General features: G+C 40.5%; 2 protein-coding genes across 2 annotated transcripts; both read right to left on the bottom strand.

The window, feature by feature from the left end:
• Nucleotides 1-3,264: 3,264 nt before the first annotated feature.
• On the bottom strand, nucleotides 3,265-12,529 carry LOC137297011 (universal stress protein in QAH/OAS sulfhydrylase 3'region-like). Its single transcript, XM_067828956.1, has 4 exons — nucleotides 12,066-12,529; nucleotides 8,026-8,106; nucleotides 6,629-6,735; nucleotides 3,265-4,732 (listed from the first exon to the last, which is right to left on the bottom strand). The coding sequence occupies exons 1-4, from the start codon at nucleotides 12,145-12,147 to the stop codon at nucleotides 4,514-4,516; spliced, it is 489 nt and encodes a 162-aa protein (XP_067685057.1). The 5' UTR covers nucleotides 12,148-12,529; the 3' UTR covers nucleotides 3,265-4,513.
• A 3,114-nt stretch (nucleotides 12,530-15,643) lies between these two features.
• Nucleotides 15,644-23,189, bottom strand: LOC137297008 (universal stress protein Sll1388-like). Its single transcript, XM_067828951.1, has 4 exons — nucleotides 23,048-23,189; nucleotides 20,807-20,893; nucleotides 18,619-18,731; nucleotides 15,644-17,890 (listed from the first exon to the last, which is right to left on the bottom strand). Exons 1-4 carry the CDS (start codon nucleotides 23,121-23,123, stop codon nucleotides 17,651-17,653), a joined length of 516 nt encoding a protein of 171 aa, XP_067685052.1. The 5' UTR covers nucleotides 23,124-23,189; the 3' UTR covers nucleotides 15,644-17,650.
• Between the last annotated feature and the right edge of the window lie 1,675 nt (nucleotides 23,190-24,864).

Genomic DNA, 24,864 nt, shown 5'->3' with positions numbered 1-24,864 from the left:
AACCTGAATCAACGCATCGTGGACTGGACTGGGGAGCTGGTAAGCCGTCCATTGTTGGGCTTAACGAGGACGAATAGCCTGAGTAGTTTTCACAATAATAAACATTGTCACTATTATTAACTCGATGATGTTTATTTAAGAGGGTAAAGATTTGTTGTACAGTCATATTTTCGGAACCATATCTGATTAGGGCACTATTTTAATTTGATGTGTCTTCGATGGTACAAGGCGACCAAGGTTCCATTACAGGGCTTATGAACTACAACTTTCCGTGGTCATGTAGGCTCCGTTCTGAGAAAGCCATGTTATGCAGGATTTCCCTGTGAAGAATGTGGTCAGTAGATATAGGGGGTGTATTTTGCTGGTCAGTTGTTTCGAGTAGCAGGGAAGGCATAACCTTCCGCATTCAAGGTGAAGTGTAGGAATGAGCTGTGAGTGCTGTCCATACCCAGTGATGCCCTTGTTACCACTGAAAGGCTGGTGTAGTGTCGGCTGAGGTCTTCTGGAAACCTGTTCCTTTGCGATAATACATCGGTAGAGTAGGAAAAAACATCTTGGCAGGGACATAGAACGATGTTTATATTACGATCTCGGTTTGCTTGTCACACTAGTTTGTGGAGGGTCAGTTTACTTGTCTGTTTCTCAGCTCCAGAACTGCATTATTTTCCCCTCTGTCAAGCTCTTTCTGCAATGCTAAATCTCTTTATGAAGCGAATCCTGATTTCCTCGGGTTTTTAATCACACTATCCACTGTTCTTTTTCAATTTAAAGGGAATTATTTGTTTCCGTCAAAGCTGTATCTGTTCAAAGACTGGGCGTTAATTATTGATTTGAAAACCATCAAGTCGATATTCGATTTAAGAGGATATAACAATCGAGATCACTTGGAATCCTTTGGACACATTCATCCAATATCCAAATACCAGGACGCTCAATGTTTTCCCTCTCGAAATATCCCTAATTCCTCCTCTTGGGTGATTTTGAAAGACGTGCGTGCTACTCTGTTCAGTGAGACAGCGTTATATTAAGGAACAGATGACCTTGGCTGGTTCATTCCTGTCATGTAAGATCCCGTTACACCACCATGTCTACACAGGGCTACATAGACCATTGATTTTGCCAGCGGTAAATGCTACAGACGACGGAAGCCGATTGATATGTCGATATCACTTTCACATTGGTCTCCAGCATTGATGGCTTCCTCTTTCATACCTTGACACAACACACTTCCTGCTGTGATTGTGAAGACTGTGGACTGCGACCAAAATAGGGACATGAAAGTTGCTAATATAAGGCTCTACGTTTTGGGTTAGGAATCCTCGGTAAGGTAAATACTGTAACCATGGTAACGCAGCGAAAGGATCAACTTTCTCAGTTGTCCCTTATTCTTAGCAAGAAAAGCATGGTTTCAATAACAGACAAGGGCGAGGTCCCATCAAATCGACAAAATCAATAAGGCAATCATATTTCGTATTACTAGAAGCCTTATTATATTTAACGTTCTTACTGACTCGGCTGCAAGCTGCTATTGGTAGTATTCATCAACCCATGCTGGCCATAACAGGCGACTATATGCTTGTCGCAAGAGGCGACTAACGGATCGGGTGGTCAGGCTCGCATACATGGTTGACACATGTCATCGGTTCCCCATTCTCAGGTCATTCTGTTGATCACTGGATTGTCTGGTCCATATAGCTGGAATATTGCTGACTAAAGACTAAACTCACTCACTGGTATGTGTAATGTAATGTACTTATTGAGGGTCATGTAATCAAATCAAAGTTTTTGCAGTATTGATATTTGAAAAACAGAAAATCTGTGAATTTCTTCCCATTCATCGGCAAATTTACTTTGTTAGTAATCAAAGTATTAAATCTGATGCACCCTTGATAACTGAGGGTTTAAGTTTGATTTTGTTTAACATTCAACGTTCAATACAAACAGTGAGCTGCAAACTAGTAGTATTATCTTTCGCCAAACACATATATGCATGAGCCGATTTGAGAAATCGCTTGTTGAGATAACATACTTTGGGAAGAGAAAATATACACATGTGGACCTGTTGTGTATTCCTGATGGTTTATTGAATCAATAGTGACCTCAATTGGCATGTTGCGTGCCCGGTGGAAGTCGTTAATTTTGTATTGCCACAATTGCCAGACTTGTTTATACTGACAGAACCTAACATGCCTGGACAACAGAACTGTTCTGGGGAAGCTGCGCTCTAGAAAAAAAGGTTCTTCAAAAAGACAAACAATAGAATACATCTGAATGTATGTGATGGACAATCTGATGATACATTTAAACATATTTCATACTTCTGACAAAAAAACCCAGCATTATTCTTCAATATTTTGTTTTCAGTCTAAACAACAAGACGGCTCCCAAAGTCCTACATTCCTTTGTTGGTAGTCGTGTTTGGTGTTGAGTAAGTGTCAGACAGAGATCCTCAAGTAGATATTCTATCAAACAGGACTCTAATGTGATTACTAGATTGGCCTCATGCAATCTTGTGACTTTGACCTTTAGGAAACTGTAAAAAAAATTGATTGTCCAAACAAACTTACCTAATCATAGCTGAGAGCGCTTCAGTTCAATTTAGAGGTATCAGAAGCTGTCTGAAAGGTTTTATCGTAACTGGTAGTAGTGACCTTGAATGTTGACCTGTGACCTGCCTTGGTCATATGTCTTTGAAAGTATGAAAACTCTTACATAATGTCTATCTGGTACAACAGGGAAAAAAATGCTATTCATATGATTCAGTCTTACCAATTACTTTAACCAAGTTTTCTTTTGAACGCTGTGTGATGGTGGAAATATTGATTATTTTGTGTGAGTAAATTGCTGTGGTCATATCATGAAGAAAGATTTCCCTGGGTACATTAAATCAGAAAACTCTTTCTGTGCATGAAATAGCATCTTCTAAAATGCCAGTCAAGCAACTGTAGTCATATCAGTTACCTCTGTGAGGCAGGGTTAAATGTTGTATGTGCAGTTCACCATGGGAAGCTACTCAGATACAGCAAGGTGATTCTCAGCAGTTAGATCTTGTTTTATCTCCAAAAGACTGAGAACAAGCAAGGGAAACAGAGAGCCAACCTTTAACCTTCTTTTGACGCCATGCTGCCAGGAGTATAAAGACAGACCTTTCCTAAGACAGATGTGTGAACAGCTTAACAATGTAAGAAGTCATCAGACATGTAAACATGTGGACAATATGATACCGATATATTCAAAAGATATAGAAATACAACACAACGTGTCTTTTCCTGCCAACTGTTTAATCAATCATGTCTGATTATAACATGCCTCTGCATACACTAACAATATCAACAATCAATATTCATTGAAACAAACAGGCACACAATTGCAAATTAATATCTGGTATAATAATTTTACGTTTTACACACATTTCACTTGCCAGAACAATATTGATATGTCTGGATAAACAAAATGTTTCCTTAATGACACCTAAAAGACCAAGCTGATATTTTGATAACGGATAACCAATATATTTGCACTGTAAACAAGGCTTATGGTTATCCAGCCAAAACGCGTACAGCTGATGCTGCAAGTCAGCCATATCTCTCTTAATATCCCAGCCACTTTGAAAAAAGACAAATGCAGTGAGTAGTCAAACGACTTGATTATATGAATAGTAATAAATACATAGGAAAATCTACACTACTGAATATGGAGAGATATTCAATATTTGGTATCTTCTAAAGCACAAAATAAAGCTTCAACACTCTGACTAATATTTGAACATAATGCTTAATAAATCCTTTGGTCTTGTCCTGGAATGTTTTCTTGTCAGTTATGAAGCAAATTTTCAACACTTATTTCACCTACTGACACATGCAATAGTGTTCTGCATGGTTGAATTTGTTATTCTATGCAAAATAGTTGCAACTGACATTTGGTCCCATGCCTTCAGAAAATGGGTGGAAATGTTCCAAATTTGAATGGAAATAGTTCCAGTTTATCAGAATTTATGAAAATGAGAACACTTTTGACAGTTAGTAAAAACTCATAGATAAATATTCTTCATAACTGAGAGACATCCAGGAAAACAGAGTTTTCCCCTGAACAAGTCTATATACTGATTTGAAGTTGACTCATTAAGCATGACATTTATTACAGTGATTAAAGTTTAAGTTTTCACAGACATTAGTTCATGACACTGTTTTTCGAGCTAAGAGACATATCACTTGAAACCATCTTAAACCAAGAATCACAAACTGCTCCGACATTCAAAGCAAGCTCAATATGGACAGATTAAAGGATTGAATAAACTAATTAAATTGGGTATACTAAGGCACAGAGTATTTTCAACTTTTAAGCTTCATTTTTTAGCAGAACCGTCAGCAGAAACCACGAACTTTCTCCAGCTTACTACTTTGTCTGAGTAACAGAAGAATTGAGCTAAAAAGACACAACGGCCTTGATAACACAGTCCATGAGTGGTATTAACCAAAACGTCAGTCTCAAATGGAAGTGTCAATTCTAGCAATTAATGTCCATGTTTGTCATGGGAGCCCTTCAGTCGACATACGACGACAGGGACGTGTGAATGGTGAATAATGTAGTCACTGACACTGCCAACAAATGTGCGTCTGATCTGCCCCATTCCGCGTGTTCCTGTTACGATCAGACTCGCCTTCTCCTCATCGGCAACTTGACACACAACCTCGCCAGGGCTTCCACCTATGCTCTTAACTTTACCACCAATCTGAAAGTAAATAACTCAGCAATTTACTTTCCCCTTCACTTTATTCAAGTGTGGAGGAGGATATTTAGTAATTTGAAAGTTGTACTTTGACAGTGGGATCAAACGTCAAACTCTGTCTTCATAAAAGACACAGAACAAGTGGTGGGAAGATGGTTGGTCGGGACCAGATGGGTCGACAGTTGGGTGGGAAGGTGATTGGTGGAGAGCGGATGGGTTGAGAGCTGGATGGGAAGGTGGTTGGTGGGGAGCAGATGGGTTGAAAGTTGAGTAAAGAAATAATAGAAGGAAAACGAAGTTTTAAGGATAGTCAACTTCTTTATTGCAATGGATGTGACGTTTCAGTGTAGGTACTATTACCGAGTGATGCCAAGTGGCATCCACTGCAATAAAGAAGTTGACTATCCATAGAACTTGTTTTTCCTTCATCTATACAACTTCTAAAATGCCTTTCAAAGAAAATAAATATTTGTTCAAAAATAGAAAGATCATAGAAATTGAGCATTCTGCCTGTTTTATTCATAAACTTCACATTGGAATGGATAGTAATGTTAATATACTAGTGCTACAGAGTACGAGAACACCCTAAAACCCAAAGCACGCAAAAAGTTGCATTCACCTTAGAGAATAAATGACCTCACCATGTTTTAGTTATATATGAATGTCAAATCTTAGGGTGTTCCCAAACTTTTCTTTTGTAGTATAATGTGTCATGTATGTTTAAACAAAAAATCTACATGGAAACAGGAGAGCAATCTAACCAGAATACAGATTTATCTCAGATTCCATGATCAGTTCCTGGTTGAAAGCAGAAAAAAATCCCATTCTCACACCAGTATCCTTCAGGATGTCATTGTACAAAGTGATCTTAGCATTGATGCCATCATTACTTTCATACCTTAACACAGACTTAAGTTAGTCCTTCCCCCCCACCCAACTGCCATTCCCTATCCTCTTCTCCCTCAGTATCTTTCAGTTCCTCCCAAACACACTGATAATGTTCCTTCAACCCCTCTGATTCCAGTTGTTTCAAAAATAAAGAATGTTCCGTCTTAATGCCCCTTCAGCCATATCCTCTCCCCATCTTCCAGCTTCTTAGAAACCTAACAATCAACTTATTCACTCTAGCAACCAACTTCCCACCCAGTTCTCAACACATCCACTCTCTACCTACCCATCCAGATCTCAGCCCATCCACTCCCCACCAACCAACTTCCCATCCAACTGTCAACCATCCATTCCCCACCAACCACCTTCCCACCCAACTGTCAACCCATCCATTCCCCACCAACCAGCTTCCCACCCAACTGTCAACCCCTCCATTCCCCACCAACCACCTTCCGACCCAACTGTCAACCGATCCATTCCCCACCAACCAGCTTCCCACCCAACTGTCAACCCCTCCATTCCCCACCAACCACCTTCCGACCCAACTGTCAACCGATCCATTCCCCACCAACCACCTTCCCACCCAACTGTCAACCCATCCACTCCCCACCAACCACCTTCCCACCCAACTGTCAACCCATCCACTCCCCACCAATCCACCTTCCCACCCCACTGTCAACCCATCCACTTCCCACCAATCCACCTCTTACCAGCTCTCAACCCACCCAATTCTCAGCCCATCCGCTCACCACAAACCCACTTCCCACCAGCTCTCAACCCACCCACTCCCCTCTGACCAACCTCTGATCAGCTCTCAACCCATCCATTCCCCACTAGCCCACTTCCCTCCCAGATCTCAACCCATCCTCTCTCCACCAACCCCTCAATGAAAATTCAGCTTAGAACTGCATAGATTGGTACTCATGCTTTTGATACTGGATTGTCTGGTTGAGGTGTGATTATTTACAAATAGCCACAATATTGCTGGCGTAAAACTACACTTGCTCTCACCCCAGCATCCCTCAGCTTCTTCCCCAGGGTCTCCAGGAACTCCTTCACCTTCTTCTCCTCATCCCTGTACAGGTCAGTCAGTACAGTCACATCAGCCATCACCATCGCTGTTGGTGAAAATCAAAGTTAGATTATGCAAACTTGATAAGCTTGCATTGGGAGTCCTTCTTTCACAAGCCACAGGCAGTGATCTGTGCATGGTCAACAATATCATAGCTTATACTCCCACCATGCCAAATCTGACACAGATTGTACCGGTCTGTCATGCCTGCCATTTCCTTCGTGACTTGAGGAAGAATGGTCTTATCACAAATTGATCTAATCACTTAAAAATATCTAATGCAACTGACTGCAATTATAAATTTTTCTGTGACCTTGAATGCCCTGACTAACGCAATGTTCAATTTGTACTTTGATATGATTTTGGATACTTCCATATCAACAGTGTAACAATGAGAATTCTGAGTTCACACAACACTGCTTCTGAAAATGGTGACTTGGTTATACATAGCGTCAGCTCCCTGCAAGTTACCAGGAGATAGTATAAACCATACTTTATTATTTGCCTTTTAGTTCAATTTTCTAAAATCTGAACTTGAAATACTTTAGCAAATTTTTATGTTTTTCAGCTTGTGCCATTTGGAGTCATCCTTCTAAAGTATGTTACAGATTCTTTCTTGTGCAGGGTTCAATTTCACGATACTTGCAAGCAGTGGTGCAAATGACACAATAAAATTTACAATTACAATAACAAAGGCAGTTTCAGTGGCTACAGGGCATACTTAGGAATCATGTCACATGGTGATTATTAAATCAGTTATCAATGTAATGTGTTGTTCAGAAATGGAGAAGCATGGCAAATGAATACATGAATATACTTTGCAAATATAGTATGGGATAATACAAAATAATGAATGTCCATTGAAATTCAAAGAGGTGTTGAGCTGGCAATGGCGAGGAAAGAAGGAAGGTTGGTCAAAGATGAACATGAGAATTATCAGAACATGCCATATTGTAAATATGCAATGAACTAGTAGTGAGAGAATAGACATGGATGACTGGTACAATAATGGTGAAAAGGATCCCTAGTGCAATGGGAGATTCCGACTGAGGAAATATTGACTTGTTTCATTTAAATTTGGTGCTTTAGCATTGCAGAAGGGCTGGGCAGTAGGAACAACAAAGCAGTTCACGGACGGCGAGAGTAGGGAAATGCTGGTTGGAAACAATATGATTCTGTGAACAACTGAGCAAACAATAGACGGCTTTAATAACATGTCCCCAGCTGTTCACATATCAGCATGAATATTTATAAAGATGGGAGTTTGAGTGAAGTAATTTATTTTGACGTGAATGAATCATTAACATGGAAATTTTTCATGCATGTTGATACATACGTGACTGGATGATTGTGTGGTACTCTGGACAGTGGACAAAGATCACATGGTCATTTTTTCTGTGAATGTTCTTCATATACCCTGAAATGACGAAACAAATAATTTAAGACATCACATTTTCAAACCTCTTGTTGTTTTGGTTTTACATCTATGGAGAATATTCCTTAAACATTGGTGAAAAAGCATGATTTTGGATGTGCTTTTTAGTTTTGAGTTTTGAGCCATTACACAGATGTACCTGTTTCTCAAAATACATATTTGCAGGTCATCCAGACTCTAGGCACTTTATGCTGGGGGGCCTGAAGTGATCACCGACTTAACAGCAAATTAAATACAAATTCTTGGTTACGTTTTATGCTATTATCAATGGATGATTTAATTAGTTTCAAACAAGCCAATATTTACACCATTTTGATTCCACTGGGACTTTCAAAGTATATTAACTGAGTCATCTGTTAATCCTCATGCTTACCACAGTGGTTGTGAGTAGGGTGTAATGTTGATTTGACAAGTATTCCCCTATTCAGTTGGGAGGTAAGTGAAAAAACTATTGCCGGTTTCAGATATTTATCATGTACTTGAAACCCATGGGTATGCCGCTGACGAACCAAGCAACAGGAAGGTAAAACTCGAATCTGAGTGAGTGAGTGAGGCAGTGAGTGAGTGACTGAGGGAGGAAGAGAAGAAGAGAAGGAGGCTGGTTGGTTGGTATTACCCTGCTTTAAGCAGTATTCCAGCCATATCACAACAGGGAGAGACCAGAAATGGGCTTCACATATTGTATCGATGTAAGGAAATCAAACCTGGCATGGGGAGCAAATGCTTTAACCACTATGCCACGCTATCAGAATTTTAATGTTCAGTCTCATGTGGCAAAGATTTATTATTTTGATTGCTGACACCTGTACCTTGTGTTGGGATTCTCGTTGGTATGAATTATCCTTAGAAATGAATGTACCTAGCCTCAAAGGTAATAAACTTGTGCAATATTCTTGCAATGAAATAAACTTGAAATGACCTTAATCTTGCCTGGCTTGTGTACATGACATCTGTCAAGATTTCTATGACACCTACCTCCGTCTGTCACTAACAGACCAGGAAGTGAGGCAACAATACATCTTCACAAATCTAACAATGTACATGCATGTAAAGACAAGCTATAGTGGAAGGTAGAACAAACAGAGCAGTAGAAATTATTCTCATGAATTATTTTTTACAGAATATATATTATGAATAAGGGGAAAGTATCACAAAGCAAAATAATAATGTAACTAAATAAAATTGCCAATGCTGAAAAATTAATTGCATGAATGAATATATATTATATATAATCACTGCAGGGATAGAACTGAAATCTTTTCAGGTAATACAGTACGCCTTTGTGAAAATAAGTGTACCTATAACTTCTGATATTTCCAGTTAAACTAAAAACATCACATCAATTACTGTAAACTGTCTTATTTCCACCCCTTTAAATTTTCGCGAGTGATGGCCACTAAACCTTTTCACGCCTTCTTATTTTCGCGAGGTGATCTTGTTACAGGGGTGTCTCTGAATGTTTTTACATGACAAGCAGGTGCGTGACCTTTGAGATGTTATAAAATAACAGATCTGCAAAGTGATCTAACAACAAATTAATGTAATTGATCTCAGAATTAATCCTTTTTAATTAGGTGCTAGAGCAATGAAAACAGAATGTGATTGAGCCGTGTTAATCCAGCGGTGACACGTGATTGAGCAATGGCACCTGTATTGTTTTTGTGTTGTTGAATAGAGTGTATGATATATCTATATTATCGCCTTTTTATTCGCGTGTCATGAAGTCTGACGCGAAAATTCGCGAAAATTAAACGGTCACGAAAATTTGGCGTTTTACATTATATCATTTCAATTTACTGTTTACTACATCTCTTAACATCATGTAAACCTCTAAACATATCTTGAACACTATCCTGCCTGCTAGTATAGTTTAGCTTCCTTTGTACAGGATTCGTACACAAACCCACAAGCAATATTATCATCCTGGAAACAGGATATCCTGTTATAAGCACTGGCATACAAACTACCTAACCAATGTTAAGCTGTATAATTGAGAGTGTCAATGATAAACATTTGATGAGATGCAAAAACATGTTTTGAATCACTTCATTTGGTCAAATTTATTGTCTTTTCCATTCAATGTATCATTGTGAGCATTATTATCACAATATAAGTTATCACATCGTGTCGAGGGAAATACAGGGTTTTATCAGTCCCGAGTAAGGTTGTATTCCCCGAGGCCTGTCGATGCACACTTTCTCACTTCTCGCGTCGTCACCGAGGCGTAGCGGGAGGATATGACTTTCGCAGCGGGAGTATAAAAGTCGTATACTCCCGCTGGCGGATCGTGATGGATGTACATGGTATTTTATCAGAGTCACATGGACCCATCAAAACTTGACATTCTTACATGAGGCTAGATAATGTTAGTTGTGCTCTGAGGGCACATTGAAAATGTTTCATCCGTGCCATTTCAATATTTATCATGCAATGGTACACAAATTAAGCACTATTTTGATTCTTCGACAAAGTAACTGGTTGCAGCTTGGGATTGCACCAATTTGCATTATTCATATCTATGCTACTCTATTGTATTGTATAAATTTGTAGTGAGGGCTTCATATTGTTAAAATCAGGCATGCTTATTATTCTGGCATTATATATTAATGTATTCATAAAATTCTGTTTTTAAAGAAACCATTCCAAAATTTATGCCACATTCGGTATGCTAACTTTGTTATTCATATGGCTGTTGTAACAGATGAGTATGCAAGGAAATTCACACTACATGTGTGGGGAGCGTCATCTGTTACTGACCACATAAATACTAAAATCACTTTGTATTACCTTAAAGGTCACATGCAATGTAAAACACAACTTTGCTGATTCTGATACCTTTCAGTACGCATTTGCCGAAACAAACCATCAGAAATGCCAATTGAAACTTTAAAGTTGAAAAAAGAGAACATGAATAAAAAAAGCCTGCGTAATTGGAGTTCAAACGATTCACTGATTTTCCCCCAGCACTCATAACACATGCACAGTGAGTAGGTTCAAGTAGCTTGAAACAGTATATCCTCCGGAGTATGAGGTAGTGAGCAGTAGTCTAATCTTCCAGAATTGTGTACAGAAACGTCTAAATAATCTACCCATTACATTAAAAAAATAAAAAAGACATTCAAGATTAATGATGGAAAATGTGTGCCTTAAACTCATTATCAGTTTCAATGTAACATGTACCCATTGGCGCCCACTGAGGGTCACAAAATTTATGAACTGACCTCCAATTTACTATCCAGACTCCCTACTATAAAACATGTTATTGTAGAGGGCCTGGATAGTAAAACAGGGCTTAATTTTCCGATTTTATGATCTGCAGTGGGGGCCTGTGCATGCACCTGACTTGGCAGATGAACAGACTTACTTATATTCATGTGATTGGCCATCTTTGGTGCTTCATGTTCCCCTCAGCTATGCCTATGACTCTCACCATCTCAGACCATGAACAATGTCTGGGGATACATCTGCCTCTATCTCACCTCACATGAATCAGAGACCATATAATGGTCTATTGTAATTTGTATGGTCTCTGCATGAATAAAGTATCATATTTGAGCTCTTACATCTATTGCTATCCGCTTGCCATATTACATTAATATGATATTTATCCCACAGACAAACGTTTATACTGTTTTGTGCTGCTATATAATATATACCGTCAATGACTTAATGCGTGACCAAAACATTATGTCACAGGGAACATTTCTACTCTGCACCGGCACACCTCCTTTTATTCTCATTTTTTAAATTACTAAAACATTTCGTCTACGCTGGCAAATCGATATTTGCGAAAACAGTTTGTGTTCAAAACAACTACTGACATCCGTGTCCGGCCCGTATTCACTAAAGTTAACGATACTAGTAGGCTGCTCTGACACGTTGAACAACACCTACCCGTCACATGTCACACCAGTGTCCACAAACTGCACATTGCTACTCACACTGAAATGCTTCATCGGAGTGCTTGCTCCCGTCCATAGCAATGACAACTGTTCTTTCTGCCTCTGCATCTGTACCAGCCATTTTGCAAATCTATGAGTCCACGATCTTCCGAATGAAACTGCGAGCCCGTCTGCCACACCGACAATGCACCTTTTGTCCTGTTGCTCCGAGCGTCCTCGAATGCGAGGTCAGTTGTGACTAAATTTGATGTTCAGGCCTCGTGCTGCTGAATACGAAACTGGTAATAACGAAATGTAGTTGTACTTATATCTGGGAAAATGAACAACACATCATAATTATATAGTCTCCTTGCTTATATGCATCGTACAAATCATTTCTGTACATTTTGGAGCAAAATTGTTGTAATGGTAGGATTATTTTTGTTAGTAGAAGTTAGGCTTGTTTTGGGGTTCGGGCAGGGGTTAGCTAAGCAACAAATAGTGCTACAGGTTTAGGCTTCAGTGGGCTGGTCCATTCAGCTCCTGAGGGGTTAAGGGGCAATAGTGTAGGCATTTCCAGATATTTGGAGTCAGCATTGTTTCTGTTATTTTATTCAACATTGTTGATTGTTGATTTAATTTAGGAGTTTAAATAAATTTATTTTGTTTGCAAAATCTTGAGTTTGGATGTCATTATGATTTTAAACCCCTGAAACTCACCGAGCAATTGATATGCATCTAAGAGACTGACTGTGCGTGCGTGCGTTGTGCGTTCGTGCGTACTTGTGTGTGTTGTTAATGTCTAGACAAAAATGTATGTGCTCATCCCTTATATTGGTCAGCGGTAGTCGATATACCCCTGACATGACAAACCTCTTTTAAATATGGTTTTTCAAGACAGGTCTACAATGGCCAACGAATTAGTGTTATTGTCGAGTTCGCCACTGAGTAAGCTTAATTTGTCCGAAATGATTATCAACAGTGACTAGTACTCTCGCTTAGGACCATTGATAGACCACATAGGAGGTGGGGGGTGGGGGGGCTGCAAGGGTGCGCAGACCCCGTGTGAAAATGTGACAACCCCCACCCCCACTCAGGTAGGACAGAGCTAATCTGCATCAGACCAAAGTCCAGAAACCCTTAATTTCATCACAGTACCAGAGCTCAGGATAGGTGTTAATTTGATCGTGCCGAGTGCGTGTGCAAGAAATCTCTTGCGTGCTCTTTGATTTAGAACTGGCCCTCGAGAAGCACGTCAGCATAGTATGTGAAACGGCGTACTTGAGCAATATGATGTCCCAACTTTATGAAGGCATGTGTGTATAATGGAGCCTGGACCAGAGAATCCAGTGATTGATATATAATTTATATCCGACATGCAACAGCCACGATAAATTAGGAATCGCGCTTTTCTGTCGCCCCCTTGAAACTACTAGAGGTGGTGGGGTAGCTTATAATTAGTGGTTAAAACGTAACTGGATCGTCATGCCAAAATGCCGGCTCGATTTCCCACGTGGGTGGAATGTGTGAAGCCCATCTGTGGTGTCCCGAGCCGTGACGTTGCTGTAATATTGCTAAAAGCGGCTTAAAAAGTCACTCAGTCACTGAAACTATTAAGAGACAATGCAAGTATTCAAGGAACACGTTTGTTGTAACAAATAAGAGAATACATCTTTCCGAGATTAGGGAGTTAACTCACTGTAAAAGTTAAGTTTTCACCCCAGCGGACAAAGGCTGAAATTTTGTGGCTCCACCAGTGGCTATTAGGAGTTCTGTCTCTTGTATATGTCCTTCACAGACAATGCGGACATTTTGCTATCAAACAAAATGGTGGCGCCCTGTCAAGAATAGCTGAGGATAGTTTTGATCTCGTGGAGTGTTTCAGACACCGTACACTTTAATTAAAACATGAAATGTTATTGAAAATATTTGCCAATGCCCACCTGACACACGCCAATCGCCATGTTGGACTGGCTCGATCGATATGACTCCATGTAATTTCCGTCAGGAGTAGGGGTGGGAGCTAGATTTTTAAAGCCATTTAATCGCTTGACAAGGTAAGATGCTAGAGAGCAGCTTTTAACGCCACTAGCACGACTGAGAGTAAATATTTGAGTCCTCTTTGAGTTTCTCATATGTCTAAGAGCACGTACACACCCCGCAGGTCATCGACATGGCATGGAGACACGCTGTAGATAATGCACTACCTTTATGTTTGGGCAGTATCGGTGTAACGGCTGCTTTGAGCACTTTAAAATATGGTACAGAATAGTGGGAACGTTTGCGTCATTTGTGCACTTTATGAGAGGAATACATAATATATTGAACATTTGATGACGTAAGTATTTAAATATAAGAATCATTTATTGGAATGGGGAGCGTAGGGTAGAGTTTAAGTATCGAAGTGGTCGAATCCCCTCCCACCTCCCCACCCCCAAGACTTGGGTTCGAATCCTCAGATGCTTGTGACGACTGCCCCTTTTTATGCTACTGCAATGACAGAATCACCATTAAATGTACAATTGAAAACGCATATTATTTGTTAATTCACTGTTTTTCTGAGTCTATTAATGTGTCATGAGCCGCCGTTACATAATAGCTTTAGGATGACCTGATTTAGTAAAATTTTGCATAATATTTTCAGAGATATCTGAACTTGTCATAAACATGACAGGTGTGCAGAAGGTCACCGCGACCTTAATGAATTTGGTCATGTGACAAGGCGCAATCAGTTAAGAAGGTGCGCGTTATTCAGTTTAGGTCTTTGGTGATGTTCATACCTGAAAATGGCCCATCGTAAATCACCGCTACATTAGTGATCTTGTTACAGATATTTAGTACGGTGTCATGTCTATGAATTACCGAGGGTCACCGAAGTAGAGAGTCGGAAATCCGAACAGGCTACGATAAATTTACACAGACTGTCTAGTACATCTTGTTAGTTAACAGACTAGCTCTCAGGCATGCCGTGACAATATTGATATTTAGTTAAGTACCGCATGGCGAGTGAAAATGCCATTTTCTCAGTCCCGTGACAAAGTGAATGTAATGGTGCTTATATGCGCACGTTACCCTATCGTCCAAACGGAGCAGTGTTTGGGTGACTTGTGTTTTATGCCGCTTTTGGCAATTTTCGGGAAGGACCACGACGGTTGACACCAGAATTGGGCTTCACCCGTTGTACCTATGTCGGAATCGAACTCGGGTCTTTAGGAACTAGGCCACCAAACCGCCCTTTTATATGGACATTGGCCGCTGAGAGTATTAAGATGTAAGGTAGGCAAGTCAATAATCTGCGAACCCAAAGTACGAGCTTCAGACAGTATGTTAGTAAACAACAACAGTGATATGTTTTATGAATGCAGTCACTGGTCTAGAGCCGTACGGGTGGGAACAGGGTACATAGTGTTATTACACACCGAGGGAAAATATCGTTTACGTTTGTAAGAAAGGAAATTGTTCATCGCTACGTAATAGTAGCTTTTGTAAAACTGTTATTTGATAAATACCAATACAGTTGTACTTGCAACAAAATGTATTTTCGTCAAATTCAACTCTTTGCATGGTGTCAAAACAGAATCCAAAAAAAGGTACCATTTGTGATGAGTCAACAACTGACGCAATGATGCACAGACAGGTTGAATTTTTAAAAATTTATTCATTAAAATGTGTATACGTGAACAAAAACATAGATAAAATACTGATACAATCCATATTGCACTTTTTCAAGCCCGATAGACCAGGTGATAAAAATCGTAATAAAACAACGTGGTGTAAATACGATATAAGCATAAGTGAACGTAGCGTGAACACTGTGTTGCTATGCAACGGCTTCTAAGCGTGGACGTACTGTAACCATCGTAGTATTGGCAATTGTCAAGTTAATGCTATTTCGATGGTTGATATACCGCATGGTACTGGCAGAAAGGCAACGTGTATTAAACAGTCTGAGTACAACGTTAATTCTGTTGCTAGCATGATGACGTGAGAGATCATTTAATTTGATAACAATGGCTACAGAATGTTCCTCGGTAACCATGAACCATTCATTATTAGATCGCTGAAATGGACAGAAGCCAGTGTTGGAGCTATTGAATGGTAACGTTTGATATGAATGCGAAAAACACAAAACAGTCACAGACGAAGATTTTTAAAGTACGTAAATACATGAAAAATACTGCATAACACGTAAACAAACTTCTTTAAACACTTCACAAACGGAAACGTTCCGCGATCGGTTTGGTATATAAGCTTGGAAAGCATGCTGAGCACTTCTGTTTTTTCCAATTGCAATAGCCATTGTCAGACTGAGTATTCTGTGTGCATTTACCTTTTCCTGGTATACATTATACTGTATACTATGCACGTTCGTGAGGCCGGAATAGACTAAAATACGATTCCGCCGAAGTCAAAGACCACTTTGGATCCAGAAGAACTTTTATCACAAAAAGATGGGCTATCCAGTTCTTGGACTGACTAGGGAGTGTACAGCGCATGATATGCCATGAAACGATAACGGTTGGGAATGTCAGGGAAAAAAACTTGCTTGCGATATGCTCAATTAAGCAACACTTCACTGCATCTTGTACATTTAACAAAGTCTACAAACAATACACACGAACAAAAAGCACTACAGCCTGGATGCATTTTCGCCACATTCGTTACAATAAGACTCAGGGTTTGACATACCACCCCAAAGAATGCTGTGTCATTTGATCGGAAAACGGAAAATGGTTTTGAAACCAATAGCTTGTAAGTATATATATATATATATATTATTCCCATTCGATGAGTACATTTATTCGATGTGCTGTTAGGTTTCTCCTAAAAGGCGCCAAGAAACGACCGCATGTCATAAGTAGCCACAAATGCATCTTATGTTACGTGCAAATACAACTCCTGTATTTTGTATAGGCGACGTCACGACACATGCTTGACAACGACCTTAGAATCTGACTCGGAATGTCGCCTATATAGATACAGAATAAAGTAGTTGGATATCCATACAATTGTCGTCATTCCCCATCTTCTCAACTCCTAGAATGCCTGTCTACTCCTAGGCCAGATGTAGTGAAAGCATCAAAATCCGGTAATATGTTCCTGCGTATGTTGACCAAGTTGAACACCTGAGCTATTAACACGTGGACCTTAGTGCACTTTGTGTTTAGTAACCTGATACATCCTGTGGCTTGTTCCATATCAACAAAATTTATGGAGGGTGGGAAGTGTCATACTAATTACTGGATAACACTGTTGCAGGAGATCCTAAAAGATAGGGATTTTTCTAGCATTTGGCCTAGGACAACGTCAAAGAAGACACAAATGCATTTGTTATTTACATTCGTTAGTGGTCCCTCAAAATTATTTTAGAGAAAATGCTTCACTCACTTCCTCAGTGCGAAATGAACTACTAGAAAATTTTCTTGCCGCGAACTCCCATGGATTGTGGATTGACAGCTTCTTCTTGCTTTCCAAATGCACACTCTACGACAAAACACCCTCGATATTCCAGTGTTATGTCATCCTTCTGTTTCTGACTTACACTGGACAACTGTTTGGGAAACTGATTGTGCAAGAACGCCAGAGGTGTACATTTCAATTCGATGTGCGTGCTTCGATGTTAAAAACATTCATTTGTCTTCTCGTCAGTTCTTCTTGTGGGAGGAGTGAAAGTCGTGTTTGGTATAGTGACCTTTATGACGGCAAACGACAACAGGCACGTGAGAGTGGTGGACGATGTAGTCGCTGACGCTACCCATTAATGTCCGTCTGACTGTGCCCTGCCCGCGACACCCCGTCACGATGAACGCTGCCTGCTCTTCCTCAGCAACCTTTACAATCGCTTGGCCGGGGAACCCTGATTCACACCTGACCCTCCCACTAACCTGAAAACCAAGTCAAGTACGATGTAAAATATTTAAACCATGCATTGCTATATACTTGGACGTCGGGATTGCTCGATAATCTCCCATTGTACTGTTGCTATCTGATTATCTCTGCTGATAAGTGCCTGTTCCAACCGCCAAGCCTCTACCTGACACAATCGTTCTACAGCGTTGTCCTTCACGAGGTAGCAAAATACACTTCATGGTCAAAACACAGCCTGCACGTTCATCTTAATAGAACATAACCAGATCACATTTTGTTACAGTAAATTGGATAACGAACTCAGAGGGACCTCTAATTATGGTTCGATATAACCCTGGTTCGTTATACACAAATCAGCATACAGCGTGACGTCATGACCATGATACTTTCCAATCGATCCGTTATTTTGTTATTTAAGCGTGATCGTCACGAACGTAGTCTACTGTTTATGACACAAATGAATCTTTTTCAGTTAACCATGACTTCCTTCCTTCCACGACCCGTGAAGGTTACGGGTTATCACTGGTCTTCAGCAACCCATTCTTGTTTTGACTTCGTTGACACATGTCATCGAATCCCACCTGCAGACCGATGCTCATGCTGTTGATCACTGAACAAGACTCGATTATTTTTACAGACCGCCGCCATAGAGCAGGGCTGTTGCAGAATGAGGTCTTAAACAAACAACCAAACCCAACCATAAACTAAAACCCCTCCCTCCTCGTCCAAGGTAAAAAACCCTTACCCCAGCGTCCTTCAAACGCTGTCCCAGACTCTGTACGAGTTCTCTGGCCTTCTTTTGCTCAGCTCGGTACATGTCCATCACTACATTGCTCGTGGGATCCGCATAGTCCGTACCTGGAAACAGGAACGCGCATTTACAATGTGCATTTATACGTGCATGTCTATGCATCATGTAGGTACTCAGAATTGTCAGCTATAAACCTGTCTCTTCAGCCTGCTGTTACACCTGGCTCTCTGCCTACAAATCACACGCGAATCGCGCCATTTACAAGGGGCCCTGCAGACAGACCTGAGCGAGTTGTTGGGTCACTGGGGAGATGTGTGTATTACGAATAAACGAATGAATGAGTGAGCTGTACCTGTTTTCTGTTTCACGCCCATTTAGTAATAGTCCACCTGTATGATGTAAAGACCATGCAGCCATTGCTCCACACCGCTCAGGTTATCAATATAATCAAGATAATCAAGTTAGTGACGTTATCAGCATCCACCTGAGCAAATGGAGTACCGCGACACGCATCTACCAAGTTATTGACTTTACAGTGAGTAAGTGGGTTTAGTTTTACGCCGCACTCAGTAATATTCCAGCTATGTTGAAGCGGTCTGTAAATAATCGAATCTGGACCAGACGATCCAGTGACCAAAAACACGAGCATCGATCTGCGCAATTGGGAACCGATGACATGTGTCATGCAAGTCAGCGAGCCTGACCACCCGATCGCGTTAGTCGCCTCTTACGACAAGCATAGTCGCCTTTTATGGCAATCATGGGTTGCTGAAGGCCTATTCTACCCATGTTGACTTTACAAGATTCTTTAAGTCGAGTATGCTGTCGACAAATTCTAGCCCCAAATCTAAAGTAGGGTGGCTGTAGACAGCTAAGTCAACTCAGTGTCTGAATTAATTTTGAAAAGTCACTGGCCAGGATGGCTTGTTAAGTGAAAATGTCGCTAGCTCTCATCACACTTCACTGGCCCTGCAAAATATCAATATCAAAATGCACATGGGTCAGAACTGGTGTGATATTTGCTAACTGAAGACATATGTGACATTTGTACTGCAATGGTTCTTGACCTCTTTGCTATTAACGATCTTCGTGTGACAAAAGATTAATAGTCTCAAGAGACTTTTTCGGACTGATTTTTAACTTTTTATTAACTGACATAATCATTTCCTGTATATTAAATAAAGAACAAATTATCTGGTATTTTCAGCTAACCAGTCAGGATAGCTTTATCAATATATTACTGGTCCGATTCACAATCAGCTAGCATTTGGCCAGTAGCTATTCAAATGCTGAGTCAGCCAATCTTATGCAGAAGTGTCACCCATTACACGAGATCCATGGAGATCCTGGACCCTGATTTTCGAAGCTGTCTTAGCGCTAAGACAGTCGTAAGGTAATGTTAAGGTATGGCACTTACGACTATCTTAGCGCTAAGACAGTCGTAAGGTAATGTTAATTTATGGCACTTAAGGTTATCTTAGCTTTGAAAGAGCTTCGAAAACTTTCATGATGTCAGTTCCTGAATTCTCTGGTCGACACCCGATTATTCATTCAGGTTCAGCTTGACGATTGTCGAGTGCTACACAACAGATCTAGAATTAAGTAATAAGTAGACGTAACTGCAATTCACATTTCTTCAACGCCCTAGAATATACAAGCAAACTGTGGAAAATTCAACATTAAGAAGTTCTTAGTGTCTCCCAAACCGGACGAACTGAACTAGAATAACTTATTTGGCACTTGGTAAAAGCAGAATTATCTTCAAAGACAAATGCCACTGAAAAATTCTTCATACCTGATAATGAATCATCCAGTCTGACATCGACCCGGCAGCTAATGTAAACCGGTGTCGTTTGGGTGAGTGAATGAGTGAGTTTAGTTTTACGCCGCACTCAGCAATATTCCAGCTATATGGTGGCGGTCTGTAAATAATCGAGTCTGGACTAGACAATCCAGTGATCAACAACCTGAGCATCGATCTGCGCAATTGGGAACCGATGACATGTGTCAACCAAGTCAGCGAGTCTGACCACCCGATCCCGTTAGTCGCCTCTTACGACAAGCATAGTCGCCAGTTATGGCAAGCATGGGTTGCTGAAGGCCTATTCTACCCCGGGACCTTCACGGGTCCGGTGTCGTTTGGACCAAATAAGCATTAAATACATGGTAAACGTGTACTTACTTGAAGATGAACACACGACGTTGTGGAACTCGGGCGTGTGGACGAAAATAACATAATCCGTCTTCCGGTATGCATTGTCCATGTACCCTGCAGAATAAAGTATTTTGGTTGGTTGTTCTATCAAAATAGGAGCGGCTCGTCAGGCCGAAGAGCCGGGTTTGAATCCCCACGTGTACAATGTGTGAAACCCATTTCTGGTGTGCGCCGCCGTGATGTTACTGGAATATTGCTCAGAGTGGCGTAAAGCCAAACTCAGACAGTCAGTCTGTCTATCCAAACATTTATCCGTGATTAAATTATTGTTTCCAATGCACGCAATCTTTAGAAATGAACGAGGAACGGGCAATGAAAATTGCTCTTATTAATGCATGTGTGGCATGAAAGATCATTATTATGTTAGGTCAGGTGGAAATTGTTTCAAGCAAGAAGTGGTTTCCATGAATAAACAAGTATGTTTTACGGAAGTGAGGTGACGTGAATAGGCCGTTGAAATGTATCAAAGATGTATGACTCTACTTGGTTTTGTAATCGATCTTTTTAAAATGTCGATCTCATAAAGCCTTACAGCTATCTTAGTAGCATCATATAGCTATGATAGTAAAAATCAATTTGTCTTGTCTCACAAGACACGAAAGTATTCCCCTTAGAATCTGACAGGTGGTATATGATGCGATGCAAGACCGGTGTGTATTCCCCATTTAGAATCACTGAAATCGTGTTAATGTGCATTGGTTTGGTATTACCCCTTAGACATTCGCTGGGTGAAACGGGAGTTTGGGTAGTCTTGTGGGTAACGCGTTCTCCGGTCCGGCCGACGACCTGTGTTGTCCACATGGTCGGCCAGAAGCATTAGACACAAATAGCAGGTTCATGCATGATATCAAATTAGATTCCTTGTGAGATGAGCTGCCATTTGATATATCACATGGCATAATTATTGACAAAATCTCTGTGTGTATAATCATTTGAAAGAATTTGACGGCCATTTTGAAAATGCCACACGGTAGAGTGAGTGAGTGAGTTCAGTTTTACGCCGCACTCAGCAATATTACAGCATATGGCGGGGGTCTGTAAATAATCGAGTCTGGACTATACAATCCAGTGATCAACAACATGAGTATCGATCTGCGCAATTGGGAACCAATGACATGTGTCAACCAAGTCAGCGAGCCTGACCACCCGATCGCGTTAATCGCCTCTTACGACAAGCATAGTCCCCTTGCTGAAGGCATATTCTATCCCGGGACCTTCACGGGTCCCACACGGTAGAATTTGCAGAACTTTCTACTTAAAAGTGCACTTAATGCACTTAATGATGTTCTGAAGCTTTCCTGAAAAATTCAGCTTTCTGCTATTTTTTTTTTCAATTTCATGCCTAATATCCTGGCCCATGGGCACAATGTGTTGATCTCATTTCTGGTGTTCCCAATGATATTGCTGGAATAGTGCTACACGCGGCATTAAAGTAAACTGTCTCACCACTCTTTTTATAGTTCCATATTTAGATTTATGTGCTATAAACATGATACTCATTTTACTCTGTGGATATACTGGATACGTTTTCACAACATTTACCTGTAATTATAGAATGGAGTATAACCATTTATATACAATGCTAAAAACCTCGAAGAAACATACTCTCACTCACAAAGCCCATACAGCTGGAATATTGCTGAGTGCAACGTTAAATAACAAAACAAACAACCAAATAACACATATGTCACTCACCGATCACTTACAACAGTGGACGGAATATAAGATCTCTGGGGACTAAATTTTACTTTAGATATATTTATGAATAATATGTACAACCTTAATCTGATATTTCGTCTCTGTTATGTTGGTAAAATATAATATTGAACTATTCATGAGATACATATATCAATGAAAGGGCGCAGATACCATTCCATGCAAGTCATGCTTTCACAAACATCAAATATCATGGGATGGAGATTTTCTGATCACCGGTGAGGCGTCCTTCACCTCCCGGGCAAAACAAAACTGAAATGCAAGTGTTTTGTGAAAATTTTGACAGTACAGTGCTTATAGATTAACTTCATTTTAAAATGACAACCACTGACTGCAGATGCATATCTTATGTCATTCATAAATAACTACTGGGTGTCCATCGGCGGATATTATTGATAAATGAAGAGCTGAGCACGGCACCACGCTCCACAGCGACTGACGCAAAACTGATCGATGCATGAAATTATTATAAAAAAAAACATTCTAACTTACATTCGAAAGCATACGCTGCGAAGTGACTCCCGTCCATAGCTACGACAACTGTTCTTTCGTGTGAAGCTTCTGCCATCTTCCCTGTCTTCGACGGAACAAGACTGTCTGTGAATATTGTACCGTCAAAGGAATCGGCAGCGATCACTGCGCAAATAGGTCAGGCTGAATGAAAGGGTCAGAGGTCACGCAGCTACCGTACTCTACCCAAAAAATCGTTACCATTTACAGATAATTCTTGCTGATTGTCTACAAACGTATCTTTGGTTCCATGGACGGTTTATGCATAAACAAGGCTTATTATTGCAGGGGATGCTCGTGGTCACGTAATGTGATAGGCAGATTAGGCCATTCTTAAATGTAACGATGTTGTTGGCACGTGGTAATGTTTAAGCTTACAGTAAAATTCAGATATGCAAGGTACCAAAATATTTTTCTTACTGACGACATATTTTTTATAATTGAACTTTGATAATTTGAACTATCCTGTTTGGCAATGCAGTGTTGGTGGCAGGGTGACTTTCAGGTTAGCAGGGATGGGGTGTCCGGCACGTTTGTCCATACGTACGGTATCAAGTCACCAATGTACCTTCTCATAGAGCCTGATATATTAAATGTTATTGCAACTACATGTTTTACAAAATTTGCAACATCCACCTCTACTAGATCTAGGACAGCTCTTTGTTTTGTTTTGGGTCTGCTTTCTTTGACTCGTGAAGGTCCCGGGGTAGAATAGGCCTTCAGCAACCCATGCTTGCCATAACTGGCGACTATGCTTGTCGTAAGAGGCGACTAACGGGATCGGGTGGTCAGACTCGCTGACTTGGTTGACACATGTCATCGGTTCCCAATTGCGCAGATCGATGCTCAGGTTGTTGATCACTGGATTGTCTGGTCCAGACTCGATTATTTACAGACCGCCACCATATAGCTGGAATATTGCTGAGTGCGGCGTAAAATTAAACTCACTCACTCACTCACTCTGCTTTCTTTTTCACATTTACTTATAACCTTGTTCTTTCTGATCGCCTTTCTTGCCAGTGACCGTAATATTCACAGGCTACCATCGTTAGCTCAGTAGAATTGTGTGCAGATGCGACAAGCCATGTCACAAAGCAACGGAAATGCCACTACTACTGTAAATATCTACTGCTGCTGCTGCTGCTGCTGCTACTACTACTACTACTGCTACTACTACTACTACTACTACCTCTAGTCCCTGAGCCACATGACGTTCACTACATCCTAGCTCTTCTTGAAATGCTAAAGCCCTAAATGAAGCAAGTGTAGACTTCCCGTGGCCCCCATGGGGCTCCTTCGCAATGTAAATGGGTCTGTTTGTTACAATCATTTATATTCTGAGACTAATGGTTAGTCTACTACCACTACTACTACTGCTACTGCTGCTACTACTACTACCACCACCACTACTTTTAATACTACTGCTACCACTGCCACTACTTCCAATACTACTGCTGCTGCTTCTACTACTACCACTACCACTACTACTTCTAATATTGCTGCTACTGCTGCTACTACTACCATTACCACTACTTCTAGTACTACCGCTACTATGTCACGTCGTCAATTTCTTCAGTCTAAGTAAACTTAGTCTCAGTGTATTTCGTTACACTCTACCATTGAGTCTAACAAAACCTAGTAGAAGATCGCGTCAGGTCACCTTTGAGCGACCAATGACCGTCCAATCAAACGCGAGACGGTTAAACAGATTCAACCGATCGGACAACGGCTACTGTTTAGGGATCGGAGGGACTTTCAAAATATTCCGGTCACTGACACAGATCTCTCCACAAACAAAA

This window comes from Haliotis asinina, chromosome 9 (genome assembly GCF_037392515.1).
Source record: "Haliotis asinina isolate JCU_RB_2024 chromosome 9, JCU_Hal_asi_v2, whole genome shotgun sequence".
In the NCBI taxonomy this organism is placed as follows: Eukaryota; Metazoa; Mollusca; class Gastropoda; order Lepetellida; family Haliotidae; genus Haliotis; species Haliotis asinina.
This window is presented reverse-complemented; position numbering and strand designations above follow the sequence as displayed.